The sequence below is a fragment of the Natator depressus genome, chromosome 24, assembly GCF_965152275.1.
Source record: "Natator depressus isolate rNatDep1 chromosome 24, rNatDep2.hap1, whole genome shotgun sequence".
NCBI classification, from domain to species: Eukaryota; Metazoa; Chordata; order Testudines; family Cheloniidae; genus Natator; species Natator depressus.
Genome location: NC_134257.1, coordinates 6,480,156 through 6,497,967, shown reverse-complemented (window position 1 = coordinate 6,497,967; position 17,812 = coordinate 6,480,156). Strand labels below are relative to the sequence as shown.

The 17,812-nt window shown below is 51.3% G+C and overlaps 1 protein-coding gene across 1 annotated transcript; it reads left to right on the top strand.

The window, feature by feature from the left end:
• Positions 1–2,824: 2,824 nt before the first annotated feature.
• Positions 2,825–13,974, top strand: SF3B4 (splicing factor 3b subunit 4). The gene is made up of 6 exons (XM_074939123.1): positions 2,825–2,961; positions 4,364–4,492; positions 5,978–6,520; positions 8,061–8,255; positions 12,405–12,578; positions 13,510–13,974. Exons 1-6 carry the CDS (start codon positions 2,928–2,930, stop codon positions 13,689–13,691), a joined length of 1,257 nt encoding a protein of 418 aa, XP_074795224.1. The 5' UTR covers positions 2,825–2,927; the 3' UTR covers positions 13,692–13,974.
• The last annotated feature ends 3,838 nt before the right edge of the window (positions 13,975–17,812 follow it).

Here is a 17,812-nt window from a genome sequence, read left to right as displayed (position 1 = left end):
CACTTGCTATCTGAGCTCCAGCTTTTCAGAGGGCTGGATTGCAACCCTGTCACCCACCACTCCTTCCACTTTTTAGCCAGCCTTCTTGAGCTGAGACTTTCATCTCCGAGGGGGGAGCAGGATGTGGAACCCAATCTTCTCCCTCCTCACCCTGCAGAAGTTGCATCCAGTTAGTCCATTTCACCAGCCATGCTTGGGCATTAGAATCAACAGGCGTCTTTCCATTGGCCCCAGTGGACATTGGATTAAGGCCCTTGTGAGGGAGATGGAGGAAACCCTTTGATGGGAGACTTGCTGCGTCTTTCAGGTACCTACAGATGCATGACTGCCATACCCAGATGGCAACATGCTGCTTATTGTCAGTGTTTATGGACACTGGGGTTTGCACAGTTCCTGTATCTACTTCTTTTCCGCCCTGAGATTTGAGTGCCTACTTTGTATATCTGTCTAACACCAATGAGGAATAACAAAGATTATTTTATTGGCATTTGTAATATAATCTCTCAGGATGATATTAGATGTTTGTTTTTGTTACAAAATTTATATTTTATATTAAAAAAAAAAAGGTCTGGTTATAACATTAGTAACCCCCAGGAAATGGGTTATTGTATAAGCTAAAATATTAGACAAAACTGGACGATACATTTTTGTGTGTGTGTTTCTTTCACACCCACACACAGCAGCATTGGAAGCTGCCAAATTCCAGGGTGGATTAGAACAGTCTGAGGGGTAGGGCTACCCTGCAATCCAAGGAAGCATTGCAGTGTGGGTAGACATGCTGGCATGGCTAAGAGTAGCAGTGTAGATGTGGGGGCACTGGTGTCAGTGGGGGCTTTACGGGGACCCTGGATAAGTATGTGTGGTGGCGCACGCCAGCAATGCATCTGCTTGGCAATTTTGAGCCATGCTAGTGCAGATAAAGCTAGCATGGGTCGACATACCTGCCCAGTAATCACACCTAGGATTGCAGGATAGACCGACCCATGCTGCAGGTGTTACAGCAGAGGGTCTAGTCCAGCTGTGATCTTAGCTTAGGAAATTGGTACTGTTCTCTGCGAAAGTGTGGAATTGTTGGTGTAAGAGTCCTAGAGCTTTAGGGCTGGGAAAAGAACCAGGACTGTCAGCTGATGAGTATGAACAAAGTACTTCCTCCAGAACAGCCTCATTTCTTTTTACGTGCAAGGTTTCAAGACTGCGAGGGCCTGGACTTCCCTTGGAAGACTCCTTTGTGATTCCTTTGCCTGCTGGTTACTACTTGGGGGGTTGGTGGCGGTGGTGGTGTGGTGGGTTTTTTTTTTGTTTTTTTTGTTTTTTTTGTTTTAAATCCTTAGTGCTAATAGCACATACATAGAAGTATTTTGGAGACCAGAACATTAGGGTAACTCTGTGCAGATCACACATTCCCTGTGACATGAGGCATGAGTTAAGTGGAAATCCAAATAAGGGCATTTTTTTTTCTATTCTGTATATTTTTTTGTAGTGACATTTCTATTTAAGAACTCATTAAAGTGCAGTATTTTTAAATGCAGAGTGGCTGACTGTGAGTTGAATGGTATGCTCTAGTTAAACTAACAGTTGGCGGGGGGCTAGATGCTGGAATCATGGGGTGACATTCTCTAGCCTATGTTCTGCAGGAGGCCAGACTAGATTATCCTAATGGGTCCTTGTGCTTTTAAAATGTATGAACCTAGGAGTTTTCTTCTCACATAAAAGCTAGTGCTTATATGATGTTTTGTAGCAGTGGATCTCAAAGCATTTTACAAAGGAGGTCAGTACCACTATCCCTATTTTACAGATGGGGGAAAACTGAGGCACAGTGGGGCAGTGACTTGCCTAAGGTCACATAACAAGCTCATAGGAGAACCAGGAATAGAACCCAGGTTTCGTGAGTCCATGTTCAGGGCTCTCTCTCACTTGGCTGTAAAACTGGGAAGCAGGATCGTTCAGGTGCCAGGATGCTGACCTGCGAGGCAGGAGAGCTAGGGCCTATTTGTACCTCTGCCAATGACTTTGTGCAAGATACTTCACTTCCCCCATATGTAAGTTAGGAATAATGTTAAGAAGGTCACTATGGGAGGTAACGGTTTCCCATTAGTGCTTTGCAAAGAGCACGAAGATCCTTCCCCTACGAGGCTGGACACCCTAGAGGACTAAGGACTTGCTCCGTAACGAAGGTGCAGAAAGGGCAGTGAGGGCCCCGGTTAGGCTCAGCAGGACAATAAAGCATCATGGAGTAGCTGACTCTGCCCGCTGCTTGTCCCCCTAATATCAGAGCTGCTGGCATCGATTATGGGGGCCTGGGTGTCTTTCTCCCTGACCCCGGTCAGAGGGGGATGAAACCCCCTCTTGCTGGGTTTTTAATTTTTCTCTCGTCTCTCCGGTTGGGGAACAGGGGTCCTCAGAGGCCCAAACAACTGCCCCCCCCCAGCACCACTGACCATGGCTGAGCAACCCTGTGCCTCCAGGGGGAACAGGGACCCCCGTCAAGCAGCTGCTCATCTCCCCTCCCCCCCCCAGCAATGGGGGTGCCCTGCAGGGAGGGGGCATCCACTGCACTGGGTACAGGGGCCTGTAGATTTGCTAGGGGGAGTTTGTCATGATATGTCACCACAAAGGTGTGAGATCAAAGGGGAACAAGCTCTGAACCCGTCGGGGCCAAGAGAGGGGATGAATTACACATAGGGGGGAAATCGGGGCCCAAGATAGCCACTTCCGCCCTTAGGCAATATGGCCACGTGTGCGTCCAAATCGACTTCCGCCCTTAGCCGCCATGGCTCCTTCCATGCACGGCCACTTCCGGCCTCACCCAAGATGGCCGCTGCCTGCACCGCCCCTTTCCAGCCGCGGTGGCCGGAAGTGGGGGTGTGTGAAAGGGCGGAAGTCGGAGGTCGCCCGCCTGGCCGAGGGGAGGCGGGAGCGCGTTCGAGATGGCGGCGGGGCCCATCTCCGAGCGGAACCAGGGTAAATGGCGGCGGCTTCGAACCCCTTGTCCCCGCTCACGAGGGGCTGGGGCCCGATCCCCCTCTAGCCGGGGGGGCGGAGCTGGGTCCCAGCTTGGGGGTCCTGAGCCTCCCCCCAAAAGCCGAGGGGGCGGGGCTGGGTCCCAGTTTGGGGGTCCTGAGCCTCCCCCCAAAAGCCGAGGGGGCGGGGCTGGGTCCCAGTTTGGGGGTCCTGAGCCTCCCCCCAAAAGATGATGGTGGGGGTTGCAGTAGGGGCCTAGATTGGGGGGCCCGAGCCTCCCCCCCAAAAGCTGGGGTGGGGGGGCGGGGCTAGATTCCGTCTCCCTGCTGTACATCTGATTTCAGTCAATTCATTTTGGGCGTCTGGGGGGAGCTGTGGGACCCATAAAGGGAAGGCTCTCGGGTGCAGGACTGGCACTCAGGACTCCTGGGTTCTGTTCCTGGCTCTGTTACTGGCGCACACTGCAGCCCTGGGCAAATTGTTTCCCCTCTTTCTGCCTCAGTTTCCTTCATACAATAGGTGTCATAACAGCGATGCTCTATCAGGGGCTCGTGAGGGTTAGTCTAAGAAGAGGTGTGCAGTGCTTTGTGTGGAAAGCCCTGCGGCAGCACAGAGGCCTCATATCGCCAGGGACTGCTCTGGTGTTTGGTATAGACAGCGGCAGACTTGGTTCGAAATGCAATAAAATAACAGATTTCCTAGTTCAAAATAGGAACCAGCATTCAGCGGGGTAACTGACGTTCCTGTTTCAGGGCTTGGGCTGTGGACGGCAGTGGTCAGCCAGGGGTTCTACACCAGTTTGATCTGAGGTATCGACTTTGTGTTGCCTTGGCAATGAGTGGGGGACAACTGACTGCGACATCATCAGATATGGTGTGAGGGTGACACAGTACAAACGTGTGGTTTAAGGGGAGTCACTTCCTTGTAGTACAAGGGGAGGCAGCGCGGCCTGGTGGCTAGAGCCCTGGACTGGCCCTCGGAACACCTGGGGTTCTATTCTTGGCTCTGTTGGTTGACCTGGGGCTTGCCTTCTCAGTGCCTCAGTTTCCCCGTCTGTATAATGTAAAGCACTGTGAGAGCTACTGAAGAAAGTGCTAGGTAAGAGTTAGGGATTATCACTTCTTTGGAGCATGTCTTCACTGTAAACAATGTTCTTAATCATTTAACATTGGTTTATTAGATGTCAATTAACTTACTCCAGAGACGTATGTTTCATTAAGGGTCCAGTCTTGAGCTGTTTAAGTCGAGGAAAGTTTTGCTTTTGACTTCATGGACTCGAGCTCAAACCCATGGGGATCCAGAGCTGATCTGTCTGTGGGAGAGTTCTTAACTCATCTGAAATGTTCAAGAGATTGCTCTTCAGATCCACATAACCAATCACCATCTCCTCTCCCCCCTCAAGATGCTACGGTTTATGTCGGTGGCCTGGATGAGAAGGTCAGCGAGCCGCTGTTATGGGAGCTCTTTCTGCAGGCAGGACCAGTGGTCAATACCCACATGCCCAAAGATCGAGTCACTGGTCAACATCAAGGTGAGATATTGACCGGTCCCTTCAAAGACAGTCTCTGAACAAGTGCCCTGTGGATACGTTATTTTGCAGGCAGACATATGTATCCTCTGCCAGTATGGAAAGGGTTAAAAATCCCATTTCTAGTCATTTTACATGTCACTTGTAACAATAGTCCGTGTAAAATGTTCAGACAGAACTGAGACAATTAGCTGTGTTGTGGCAGCGTGGAGGAGCCCCAGTTGTGGATCAGAACTCCATGGTGCCAGGTCTGTGCAAAGACTGACCAGACAGGCCCTTCCCCATAGGTTTTATAATCGAAGTAATTCTCCTGGGTTTCAGTTTACTTTGTGTGTATGTTGCCATTTGTTCTAAGATGAAATACCTACCACATCTCATTCTGTACATTGTCTCACCCCACTTGTTACTTTAAAGAGTAAAAGCTTGTCTCTGCACCAAGATGCACCGTTACTTTTAAAACCAATTGAGACTTAGGCCTTGTCACACAAGGCCGGGCCCGGGCAGCTATACTGGCAAACGTTCCCAAGGGGGAGACAGTGTACACCAGTAAAAGAGTTCTATAGCTTATACTGACAGGTTTCAGAGTAGCAGCCCTGTTCGTCCGTATTCACAAAAAGAACAGAAGTACTTGTGGCACCTTAGAGACTAACCAGTTTATTTGAGCATAAGCTTTCGTGAGCTATAGCACTGAATGCATCCGATGAAGTGAGCTGTAGCTCACGAAAGCTTATCTCAGATAAATTGGTTAGTCTCTAAGGTGCCACAAGTACTCCTTTTCTTATAGCTTATACTGTATAAGCTGTAGCAGCAAAAGGACTGACTTGTTGGTATAACTGCGTTTACACGTGGGCCTCTGTTGACACAGCTATGCCATTTAGGGGTGTGTTTATTTCACACTCCTAACCAACATAGCAATGCTGGAAAACTTCTGAAGTGTAGATCAGATCTTAGTGAAACTGGTACAGATTCCTCTTTGGATACTCATAGCTGTTTAAATCTAGGTTAGCTTGCAGCTGTGAATTACAGGTGCAAGCTAAATTGATACGCCAGGTTCAACTTGATGAGCGTGTCCACATACAAAGCTGCACCAATTTAAATAAATCAGGTTTGAAATCGCACCTTTAGACTGGTCTAACTTTGTGTCTAGACCAGGCTTTAGAAGCAGAGTGGGAGAGAAATCAATAGCTGCAGATGAGGGAGGAAGACAGTTTGAAATGAGATGGAGTGGAGAAGGTGGAGACATAGAATGAGGTGGTTCTGGATGCTAGATGATGCAGTGAGAGTTAGCCTCCTCAGTTGTTCCAGCCAGTTCTGGATAAGCAAGGAGGAGAGAGATTATTTCAGGAGAGCTGCAGAGGAGAAGATTCTTGCATCAACAGTGGAGAAATGATGGAGCCCTGAGATCAACCAGGGGGATGGTGTGGGTGGCATAGAGAGATTATGGAGTGTATCTGGCTATAAAGGGCTCTGTTGTGGTACGTGTTGCAGGTTATGGGTTTGTGGAATTCCTCAGCGAGGAAGATGCTGACTACGCCATTAAAATCATGAACATGATCAAGCTGTATGGGAAGCCGATCCGCGTGAACAAGGCCTCGGCCCACAACAAGAACCTGGACGTGGGCGCCAACATCTTCATCGGCAACTTGGACCCGGAGATCGACGAGAAACTGCTGTACGACACCTTCAGCGCCTTCGGGGTCATCCTGCAGACCCCCAAGATCATGCGGGACCCTGACACGGGGAACTCCAAGGGCTACGCCTTCATCAACTTCGCCAGCTTCGACGCCTCCGACGCCGCCATTGAGGCCATGAACGGACAGTACCTGTGCAACCGTCCTATCACCGTCTCTTACGCCTTCAAGAAGGATTCCAAAGGCGAGCGGCACGGCTCTGCCGCGGAGCGGCTGCTGGCTGCCCAGAACCCCCTCTCTCAGGCAGACCGGCCCCATCAGCTTTTTGCAGACGCCCCTCCTCCTCCATCGGTGCCGACTCCTGTCGTCACGTCCTTGGGGCCGGGCGTCAACCCTCCAGGTGAGCACATGCTGTGTGGTGCTTTTTGTGCTTGCGGGGAACTCTGGCTGCAAGTTTCCATAGGCTAGAGGGACCCTTCAGCTATGACGTGGCTGCGGAGCATTGCTAGGGGGTGCTATGCTGCAGAGAGTGGTGCGGTGACTCACTAAGGGGCACTCTTCCCTCTAGTTCAGAGGTGGGTAAACAGAGGCCCAGGGGCCGCATCTGACCCTCCAGACATTTTAATCCGGCCCTCGAGCTCCTGCCGGGGAGTGGGGTCCCGGGCTTACCCCGCTCCATGCGGCTCCCGGAAGCAGCAGTATGTCCCCCCTCCGGCTTCTATGTGTAGGGGCAGCCAGGGGGCTCCGTACACTGCCCTTGCCCCAAGCGCTGCCCCCACATCTCCCATTGGCCAGGAATTGCGGCCAATGGGAGCTGTGGGGCAGCGCCTGTGGACAGGGCAGCGCACAGAGCTGCCTGGTCGTGCCTCCACGTAGGAGCCGGAGAGGGGACATGCCGCTGCTTCTGGGAGTTGCTTGAGGTAAGTGCCGCCCAGAACCTATGCCCCAGTCATGGTCCCCCTCCGGCCCTCCAAACCCCTTAGTCCCAGCCCAGAGTATCCGCCTGCACCCCCAGCCCCTCATCCAGAGCCCGCATCCCCAGCCGGAGCCCTCACCTTCTCCCACACCCCAGCCCCCAATTTTGTGAGCATTCATGGCCTGCCAATCAATTTCCATTCCCAGATATGGCCCTTGGGCTAAGAAGTTTCCCACCCCGCTCTAGTTGGGGCTTGAACCCGTGCCGTAGTGCATTGCTGGGGGCGCTGGGCTGCCGAGAGCGGTGTGGATGACTCACTAGAGGGCGCTCTGATCTGGATCATGGCTGAAGCCTGGATTCAGAGCTGAACTGCGTGGCTGCAAACTCTGCTGCTCCATCGTGAACCCTGGTTCCTTCGGGTGCTTGCAAACTGCTTGCAGTTTTCCCCACCACGCTCAGGGGTAAAGTTGGCCATTAGTCCCCAGTGCAGTCGGCCATGTGTTCTGCTCTCAGACCTACCCAAGAGGTCTGCAGGTAGCTGGCGTGACCTCAGTCACCTAGAACCTGGGGAATGGAGTCAGGACTCCCTGGTCCTGTTCCTGTCTGCCACTGACTGGCTGTGTGAGTTCAGGTAAGTTGCTTAATCTCTGTGCCGTACTTTTGTCTCTGTAAAGTGGGGGTATGACCCTCAACTCAGGGCACTGCGGGGTTATATTGAGATCGTTGGGTGAGATGCTCTGTAGAAGATTACTGGCTTTGTGTGCTGGCTGAAATCACTGAGGCCTTCGGGCGATCTGTGGCGCTCCTGGTTTGGCAGAGACCACATAGGCTATAACGAAGCAGGCAAGATGCTACGGGTGATGCAGGCTCTCCAGCAGCAGGCAGAGCTCGCTGGCACTTGCTCGCACTAGCAGGTGGACATGTGGCTGCTGCCGAGGCCAGTTCATTCTGACTCCTCTCTGTGGTTTGTTGATGCTGACCCAGGTGATCAAGTTTTTTCTCACTGACTCGTCTTTCTTTTCAGGCATTCCACCCCCAGGATCGTTTCCCCCACCAGTGCCGCCACCTGGAGCAATGCCCCCAGGAATGCCTCCTGCCATGCCACCTCCACCCATGCCACCAGGTGCAGGTGCCCCGGGTCCTCCTTCAGGGGGCACTCCCAGTGGAGGGCACCCTCCTCACCCACATCCTTTCCCACCTGGGGGGATGCATCATCCAGGTAGGTATCAGAGAGTCAGTGTGGCCTAGTGCACAGAGAACTGGACTGGACTTGGGAAACCCGGGGGTTCTATTCCTGGCCTGGTGGGTGATGTTGGGCAAGTCATGGCCCCTCTCTGTGCCTCAGTTTCCCTACCTGTAAAATTGGCTGAGCTTTGCAAAGTGCTTTGAGATTTACTGATTAAATGCAAGGAAAGAGCTGGGGATTTTCAGGCTTTCTCTGCGATCTGCTCTTCTGAATGCCTTTTCTAGAGTGCGGACCAAACGGACGTCTAAACCAGGGTGAAGTGATTTAAACCAAGGTGATTTATCATGGATCGTTGTTTTTAAATCACTAGAGAGAGAGAGATTTAATTTATTGACTTAAATCTAGTTGAGGCTTTGTAAATTTAATTTGAAAATGTATGCAGTTGCAACTTTACATTCAAATCTGTGGCCTGAATTATAAATGCTATTTTTTATGCTGTTCCTGCTAAGGGTGAATCTTACAAAACACCCTCCCCTCAGCCCCCAAACGTTAAAAATTAAGGCTCCGGTCCTGCAAGCGCTTAAGCAGGTGCGTACCTTTCCTCCCTGGAATAGTTTTAAAGTTCTGCACATGCTCAAGTGTTTGCAGGATGGGGGCTAAAATGGTATTTTTCGTTTTTTAAAAAAACCTGGAGTGGCATAAAATCTGTGTCACTTCAGAACAAAACTGCTTCGGTGTTCGGACTGAAAAGTGAGCGTGGCTGTTTCTGCGCTGCAGAGTCTATGCCGGCATAGCCGCTAGTGTAGACGGCAGCACACGCCGACAGAAGTTTTTCTGGCGGGAGGTGGTGGTCCAACCCCTGCGTGAGGTTAGTTAAGCCAACAGGACTCCTCTCCTATGGACACAGCTGCATCTACACTAGGGCTGTGTCTGCATAGCTGTGCCACTGGGGGGGTGGCTTTTCCCCACTATGACCAACAGAGCTATGGCGGTGTGAGGTTTTTAAGGGTATGTCTGCACTAGAAAGGCTGCAGTGCACAACTGCTTACTGCAGAGACGGATGGCGATCTCCTGCCGCTGTAGTTAATCCACATCCCCGAGAGGCGGGAACTTGGTTGGTGGAAGAATTCTTCTGTCTACTTAGCACTGTCTACACCGGCTTAGCTACGGCTCTCAGGGTGTGAACCCCTTCCGTCGCCGTAGCGTCTACACTGCAGCAGCCCACCTGTAGCCTATCTAGTGTAGACACATCCAAAGTGACTGTAACTTTTTTTATTTGCCCATTCCAAAATATTCAGAAAGAGCCTGATGTTAGGCTCCGTAAGCCTGTATTTAAGCACCTTTGGGTGGGAGTTTTGTAAAGCACCTACAAGATTTAGGAGCATAAGCCCCAGATGGGGGAGTGCAGCCTGGTCAAAGCCTTTCAGCTTTTTCCGATTTGGGGAAGTTCAGTGTATGGGAAGGTGGCAGGGGTTGCAGACCCAGCATGGGCTATTTGTTTATCAGTCTTGTGTGAGAGTTTGTGGTGTTCTTGCAATAAGGGCGTGAATGAGGCTCTGGACTTGTCTTCTGCAGCATAGATGAAGATTGAAGTGTGAAGCTTCTTAGCAGGCAAACGAATCTCCATGTAAAATCTGAAATTCTGGTAAAGGAACAAATACAGAACTTTCCCTTTACCAATATAAGGCTATAAAATGGGAGGGAATCAAAGAACTAGCAACATGCAAGCTAAAAAAAACCTCTGATTTTAAACAGAAATCTTTTTAAAACCATGATTTTTTTTTTAATCCTCCCTGCTCTAAACCAGAGGTGGGCAAACTATGGCCCGTGGGCCACGTCCGGCCCAGCCCCTGAGCTCCCGGCTGGGGAGGCTAGGCCCCGGCCCCTCCCCCGCTGACGTCCTCCCTGCAGTCTGAGCGCGCTCTTGCCGGGCAGCGTGGCTGGCTCCGGCATGGTAAAGGGGTGGGAAGTGGGCGGTCCCGGGGCGGCAGTCGGGACAGGGAGCAGGGGGCAGTTGGATGGGTCGGGAGTTCTGGGGGGGGCAGTCAGGGGATTGGGAACAGGGGTTGGATAGGCATGGGAGTCCCAGGGGGCCTGTCAGGAGTTGGGGCTGCGGATAGAGGTTGGGGCAGTCAGGGGACAGGGAGAAGTGGCGGTTGGATAGGGGGTGGGGTCCCGGGGGGCAGTTATGGGCGGGGGCAGTCAGGGGACAAGGAGTGGGAGGAGGGGGGTTGGAAGGGTCAGGGATTCTGAGGGGGGTGAGAAGTGGGAGGGGGAAGATAGGGGGCGGGGGCGAGGCTGTCTGGGGAGTCACAGCCTTCCCTACCTGGCCCTCCATATAGTTTTGCAACCCGGATGTGGCCCTTGGGCCAAAAAGTTTGCCCACCCCCGCTCTAAACTGTAAACCCAGCTCTGTCTGTTAAGAAGTCACTTCTCCCCCTTATGTCTGATTAGGAGGCTTTGTATAATTGCAGATTTGGCTGTGTTAGTGACAGATGGCTGTGGTCTCCAATTACACACTGGCTTTCAGTGCTTTAAAGTAGATGGTTACATACAGCAGTGAAAGGCCCATCACGTTCACGGTGCCTGGCCTGCGGAGGTGTGTTCGGGCACCTGGATTTCTGTTAAAGGGGAAAAGAGAAGAATCTGTGTTTTTTTTAAAAAGAATCTCTTTCCCCTCTTCCTTTGTCTCTTTACTCCAGTGCCTGGTGTCTGTCCCCACCTTTCCCCCTTTTAAGTTGTCAGTGGCGTAACTGGGTCATGCCACTACCGCTTGCCAAGGGAAAATTTCAGATCCACTGGCCGTGTGCTGGCTCTTCTTAAAAGTGAGCCTGGGAAATGCAGCTGGTAGCTGTTTCTCACTTTTCTGTCTGTGCCACGCTGAAGGCTGCGGGTGGCACCTTAGATCACGTGCATGATTAACAACACCAAGTTTCTTGGTTGTGTCACGGCGTCCCCGGGCGATGCTCTGGAACTGCTCCTACAAAGCCAGGCAGGACCCTGGGGAAGTCTCCTCTCTGGGAGCAGACTGTCTGCAGGGCAAACAGCTCACATGGCTTCCACCTTCCTGGGTCTGACCTCGGAGCATTCAGCGTCCTCTGACCCTCCGTGCGCTTCCCACAGTGAGTCCGCCCAGGCGGGGTCCTGGGGAAGCCAGAGGGCCCTGCCCCCCAACTTCGCAGTCAGACGTGACTCTCAGCCAGCCACTAAAACGGAGGTTTATTAGACGACAGGAACATGGTCTAAAACAGAGCTTGTAGGTACAGAGAACGGGACCCCTCAGCCGGGTCCATTTTGGGGGGCAGTGAGCCAGACAGCCACATCTGCCCTTCACTCCTTGTCCCAGCCAGCCCAAACTGACTCACCCTCCAGCCCCTCCTCCTCTGGGCTTTGTCCCTTTCCCAGGCCAGGAGGTCACCTGATTCCTTTTTTCTCTAGTCCTTTAGCTCTCACCTTGCAGTGGGGAAGGGCCCAGGCCATCAGTTGCCAGGGGACAGAGTGTTGGCCATTGATGTACACTGGCCCTGTGCTCTGCAACAATTACACCCCCTTATCCCACCACCTAGAGACTTAAGAAATGCCTAGGGGAAACTCAGGCATCCCTACAGTATTCAGAGGAAACATTAAGAACGGTCCCACTTTGTCACAGGTTGGCACTGAAGGGCTCTTTAAATTAGTGGAGAAAGGCAGACCGGGAACCAATGGCTGGCAGCTAGAGCCTGATGCGTTCAGACTGGAAATAAGATGTTACCAGGGAGTTTAACTGCTGGAGCAAACTCCCAAGGGAAGTGCTGGATTGTCTGTCTGTCGAAGTCTCTAAATCCAGAGTGGAGGCCTCTCTGGAGATATGTTAGCCAAACACAAAGCTCTGGGTTCACTACAGGGCTAGCTGTGAAATTCTCTGGCCTGGGCTATGCAGAAGGTCAGACTAGGTGATCTAATGGGCCTTTCTGGCCTTGAATTCTCTGGTACAATCCTCCCACCTGCTGGAATTGGAGTTGCTCTAGTGGCCAGTAAAAATGCTATTGGGACCAGTCACGTCCCCCAAGCCCTGGTTGTCTCAAGGTCGCTGGGATCCTGTCCAGCAGCTCATGTGGTCAGTGGGCTCAGCAGAACTTAGTTTCTAATCAGCTGCTTTGAATGTCTGAGGGGATCTAAAGAATGTCTTGTGCTTTTCCCTAGGGATGCCGCCCATGCAGGTGCATCACGGACCACCCGGGATGGGACAGCATCATCATCCAGGGCCACCAGGGTCAGGAGGCCAGCCGCCGCCCCGACCACCCCACGGCATGCCCCACCCCGGACCACCCCCGATGGGCATGCCGCCCAGAGGGCCCCATTTCGGGTCACCCATGGGTAAGTGGGAACCTGCAAGATGGGGTGTTGATATGCCAGAGTGAGAGTGGGCACTATCAGGAGCGAAGGGCCTAATACCAGCCCAGGCCTGTGGCATCCATTTGCTAGTTCAGATGGGCGGTGGGAAGAGGAAGACTGAGGTCTGAAATGGTGGCTGGTTACGTCACAGCCTTGGAGGTCAGCCCTATGCTCGGAGCGAGATCTCTGGCTGGGAGCTGTTGAGAAGGGGGAACCACGAGCAGTTTCCTCTGCCTCGTGATGCTGTGTGGCTCTGCAGGTGGATCAGGGGCCTGGGAGTGAGGACTCCTGAGTTCAATTCCTGGCTCTGCCGCTGCCTTGCTGTGTGACCTTGGCCGCGTCCCATGTCATCTGCTTGCCTTTCCCAGCCATCGAGTGGGGATGTTTCCTTTGAGATCCTTGGCTGAAAGGCGCCTGGGGCGGGTGACTAAGGGCTTCCCTGCCTGCTTCCCAGCTAGGAAGGGATTGAGCGATAAAGTGCCTCTTCTCCGATCCTGCTGGTGGAGCGGGAGGGTGGGGGCTCATGTCCCTTCTGCCTCGAGCCCTGCTGCAAGGAATCAGGCGGGGAGGCAGGGCCTCAGGTAACTGGCATCCTGGTACAGCAGTTACTTTGCCCAGAGCTGTGTCATTTCAGTGACCAGTTCGCTTTGCTGAGACCAGACTCCTGCTTGAGGTGTGGGGAGGGCCCCGCGGACGAGAGATGCCTGTAGGGCTGTGCCCAGCTCGACATCCCTCCAGAGGCCCCGGCCAAGAGTTCCAGCTCTGAACAGCCTCTTGACTTCGAAATCAGTTTGTGGCTTGTGGTACCTGAAAAATCTTGTGCAAGAGGCTCGTGCAGCTGGGCCCTGGATCGGAGCTGCCACCTTTACTTCCTTCAGCTAGGGTTTAATGTCGCTACGCTCTGTCCTTGCAGGTCACCCGGGCCCCATGCCCCACCACGGCATGCGTGGGCCGCCTCCACTGATGCCTCCCCATGGTTACAGTGGCCCTCCCCGCCCACCGCCCTATGGCTACCAACGGGTCCCTCTGCCGCCTCGTCCTGCCCAGAGGCCCCCCGTGCCACCTCGTGGGCCTTTGAGGGGACCCCTTCCATAAACGCAGCCGCATCAGGACCCGGCCAGCAGAAGAACCTTCCTACTGCGAATTCGTCTCTCTCCTACCTTGGATTTTGGTTTCTTTTTGGACTAACGTTCCTGAGAACAGGAAGTGTGATCAGAGCCGTCAGTGTCTCGTTGCCCCTGTGAAAACCCTGCTATTCCCTTTAACAGTGTTACTTTTAGTTTTCCTCTCCCTGCTCTTGTCTCCATCATTTCGAGAAGATAACTTGATTTTAATGAATTTTTTTTCTATGTGAACTGACTGAGGTTGGCTGTTTTCAAATAAACACCTTGGGCGTTGCCCTCTGAGGCTGGTATGATTTTTTTATCTTTGCATTCCACAGCCTACCAGCCCCTGCGCCACATCTTGAGGAGTCCATAGGGCCTGCTGTTCTTTGGTTCCCGGCAGCGTGTATCATTGGATCCTCACGCAAACATTTATTTACATGCTAGAATCCTGTTTCTGCATCGTTGTTCCTTCGGGGGGCTGTTGATCGTGAAGGTAAAGGGCTGGCAGCACTGGCATAATGCAGCCATGCCTGCAGGCATCCTCTGTGCTTCTTGGCCAAGACGTCTCAAAGCTATGCCAGTATTAGGCTACCACGTACAGCTCTACGAACATACCTCCTAACCAGCCAGCCCACTGCCTCTTCCTTAAGAACGTAAGAACAGCCATGCTGGCTGACAACAATGGTCCGTCTAACCCAGTATCCTGTCTTTGGACAGTGGTTAGTGACAAATGCTTCAGAGGGTGTGAACAGAACTGGGCAATTTATCGACTGATCCATCCCCTGTCCTCCAGTCCCAGCTTCTGGCAGTTGGAGGTTTAGGGACACCCAGAGCGTGGGGTTGCACTCTCACTTAAATGAGTCCAGCTTGGTTAAGTGAAGGCAAAGGAGGAGAGGAATTATTTAGGGTGATGGAAAGGGTAGTAATGAGAGCTGGTTGGGAACTGGAATTTCCATTCCACGAGGAGTTCTGACATTTTGAAACAAAAAATCATTCCAATTGGGAACGAAAAGCCAAAATGTCTCATGAAATGAAAATTTCAAGAAATTTTGATTCAGTCCCATCAAATGTCTTGCTAGGGTGGAAGTGTGTTGTTTTCTTACTTTTATATTAAAATATTTCAGTATAATGTTAAATGAGACAGATCTAGATAAAGTTAATACAGTAGAAAACTCTATAACCAAAATTAATCAAAACACTGTCCAAAAAAACCCACTCAGTTTTTCCCATCAAAAAACTGTTGAAATCAGTATGTTCCCCTGAAACATTTAGACGAAACTCTGGTGTTTTTCCAAAGGAAAGCTGTTCCTTCTACATTTTTTTGATCAACTCTCGTTCTAACCAGCCATGGAACCTTAGGCTGAAGGTTAAGATTCTGGCCTTGCTCCAATCTAGAGTGTACAGAGGACCTGAGTCGATATGCTTCAGGGAACGATTCTCTGTCAGTTCGTGGGGTGGACGCTTTGTACCCTAGGTAAAGCACTCGGCTAGCTGGAATGTGCTATGTGAATTTGTGGCGTTAGGGGGTCTGAGAGCTCCATTTAGCAGAGCACTTTGGCATTCTCAGCTAGTGAGATCCCAGCGCTGCTGCTACTTTGTTGGCCTCCAGTCTCTAATCTCAAAGCCCAGCTAAGCGTGTGCTTCAATCCAGAAGATACCCAGGGACACGCTTCTCACTCCTCCCTGCACAGCGCATGTCTTGTGTCCTAGCAGCCAGCATCTCACTAAGATAAGAGCTCTTGCCTGATGATAATGGCCTGACTGGAATAAAAGCAAGTGGGTTTATTGATGTGTCTTCCGAACGATGGAGCTTTTCTCTGATTTACCTCACTCAGCTGGGTCTGTCACCTAGGACATTAGAACTCTAATTTACTTTGTGCTGTTGTCATTTTGCACTTCACTCAGCTTGTGCAGTGGAAATAGACTAATCAGCTTCCCTCTTGTTTATGGTCTTGTGTCTGATCGATTTCACTTTCCGGATCCCCTGCCTGATGCCTGCTTTGCAAACGTGGCAGGTGCTGTTGCTATCTTTTCTTTTTAACCCTGTTTCCATTAGACTTTGTAAACCAGGGATCAGAGGGACATTTATCTTGGATGGATTTATTATTGCTTGTATGATTGGGGAGGCCCCAAACCAAGATCAAGGCTGCATGTGCTGGGCCATGCACTGACGCATAGTGAGAGACAGGCCCTGCCTCAAAGAGCTTACAATGTAAGTGGACAAGCTAGAGGGTGAGAAGGATCAAGAGGTCCTAGTGGAGAAGAAACTCACCAGGAGCTCTCAGGGCCAGGCTGTGGCACAAAGGGCTAATGCAATCCTTGGGTGCATACACGGGAATTGGGGTAGGGAGGTGATTTCACCCCTGGAGATGGCAGTGGTGAGATGAATACTGCCTCCCGTTCTGGTGTCCACATTTTAAAAAAAGATGTTGGAGAAGGGGGGCAGAAAGGGCCCAAAACATAATTCCAGGGCTGCAGAAAAGACCTTACGGTGAGAAACGTAAAGCGCTGGCGTGGTTTAGCTGATCTAAAAGAAGAATGAACGGTGCCTCAATTTCAGTGTATCAGTACCTGCTGGAGACTAAAAGACTCCCCCAGCTGCTGGAGAAAGTCAGAATGAGAACCAAGGGCTGCAACCAGACAAATTCCAAGTAGGAACAAGGCACCAGGGAGGGCAATTTACCACTGGAACGATCTGCCAAGGGAAGATGTGGCTTCCTTGTCTCTTGACATCTTCAGCTCCAGCCTGGAGGCCTTTCTGGAAGTGATGCCTGGGCTTGATAAAGGGGTGAAATTTAACAGCCTTATTCTGTAGGAGGTCAAACTAAATGATCTAATGGTCCATTCTGGCCTTAAGCTCTACGAAACTATGCAGTGACTTGCCCAAGGTCCCAATCAGTCAGGGGCAGAACTAGGAATACAATCTGGTTCTCACAATCCCAGAGCCGTGCTGCCATCTGACCCTAAACCTCATCTCCTTTGAGAGATCTTTTTGGCAATGAGGTCGTGCCCTCTCCCCAGTCTCCAGCTAGGAATTAGAAGGTCTGTCCTGAAGATGCAGGTAGGGTCTGTGCCCGACTGGATTCATAGATATTAAGGTTAGAAGGGACCATTATGATCATCTAGTCCGACCTCCTGCACAATGCAGGCCACAGAATCTCACCCACCCTCCCCTGCGAAAAACCTCTCACCTATGTCTGAGCTATTGAAGTCCTCAAATCATGGTTTAAAGACTTCAAGGAGCAGAGAATCCTCCAGCAAGTGACCTGTGCCCCATGCTACAGAGGAAGGTGAAAAACCTCCAGGGCCTCTTCCAATCTGCCCTGGAGGAAAATTCCTTCCCGACCCCAGATATGGATGACTGCCTGGTTAGGCAAACCTGGCATAGCTGTATCTTTAGAATCTTCCCAGCTCCTCTAACAAATTCAATGCGATCGCACAAGTGAAGCTGTTAATTGGGAAGGTATAAAAGCAGAGGTGCTGTGTGGAAAGTTTCACACCTCCCTTGACAGCTAGAAAGGGGTGAGGGTGGAGACTGACTGAATAAAGGCTTAAAAGTCTCCATTTGAAGATGGGGAAGAGATATGGCCCTTGATTCACCAGATGCTTTGAAGGGCCGCTGTCATCTTGAAACCCGAGACTTGAAGAAGGGCTCTGTGGGAGCTTGAAAGCGTCTCTCTTACCAACAGAAATTGATCCAATAAAAGATAGCACCTCTTAGCTTGAAATCTAGTTAGTTCCAAAAAAAGAAGTCTCCAAGTACTTCCAGGTTCTCCTGCCAGTTTCTGTGGGTTTATAATCATGTTTCCCTGTAGATAAAAATAATTCGCTCCTGCCTGTTCTGGGGGAAACCTGCATGAAGTACAGATGCTGGTTATAGCGTCGACAGTGCAAGATAAAATTACTCTGGTTTCCTGATTGTTTATTTTTAAGCTGGTTTGTTTATAGGGCTCTTAGGAGTTAATTAGTACACAAATAACACTGTAAAAAATCCAGCTGGAAGCATTAGTTTTATTAAAAAGTTGATCTCCCCTTTAGGATCCAATTAGAGCCAGAAAAGTGAGCTGGAGTTTACAGCAGGTTGGATTCTCTCTGAATCCCGGTTGCTCC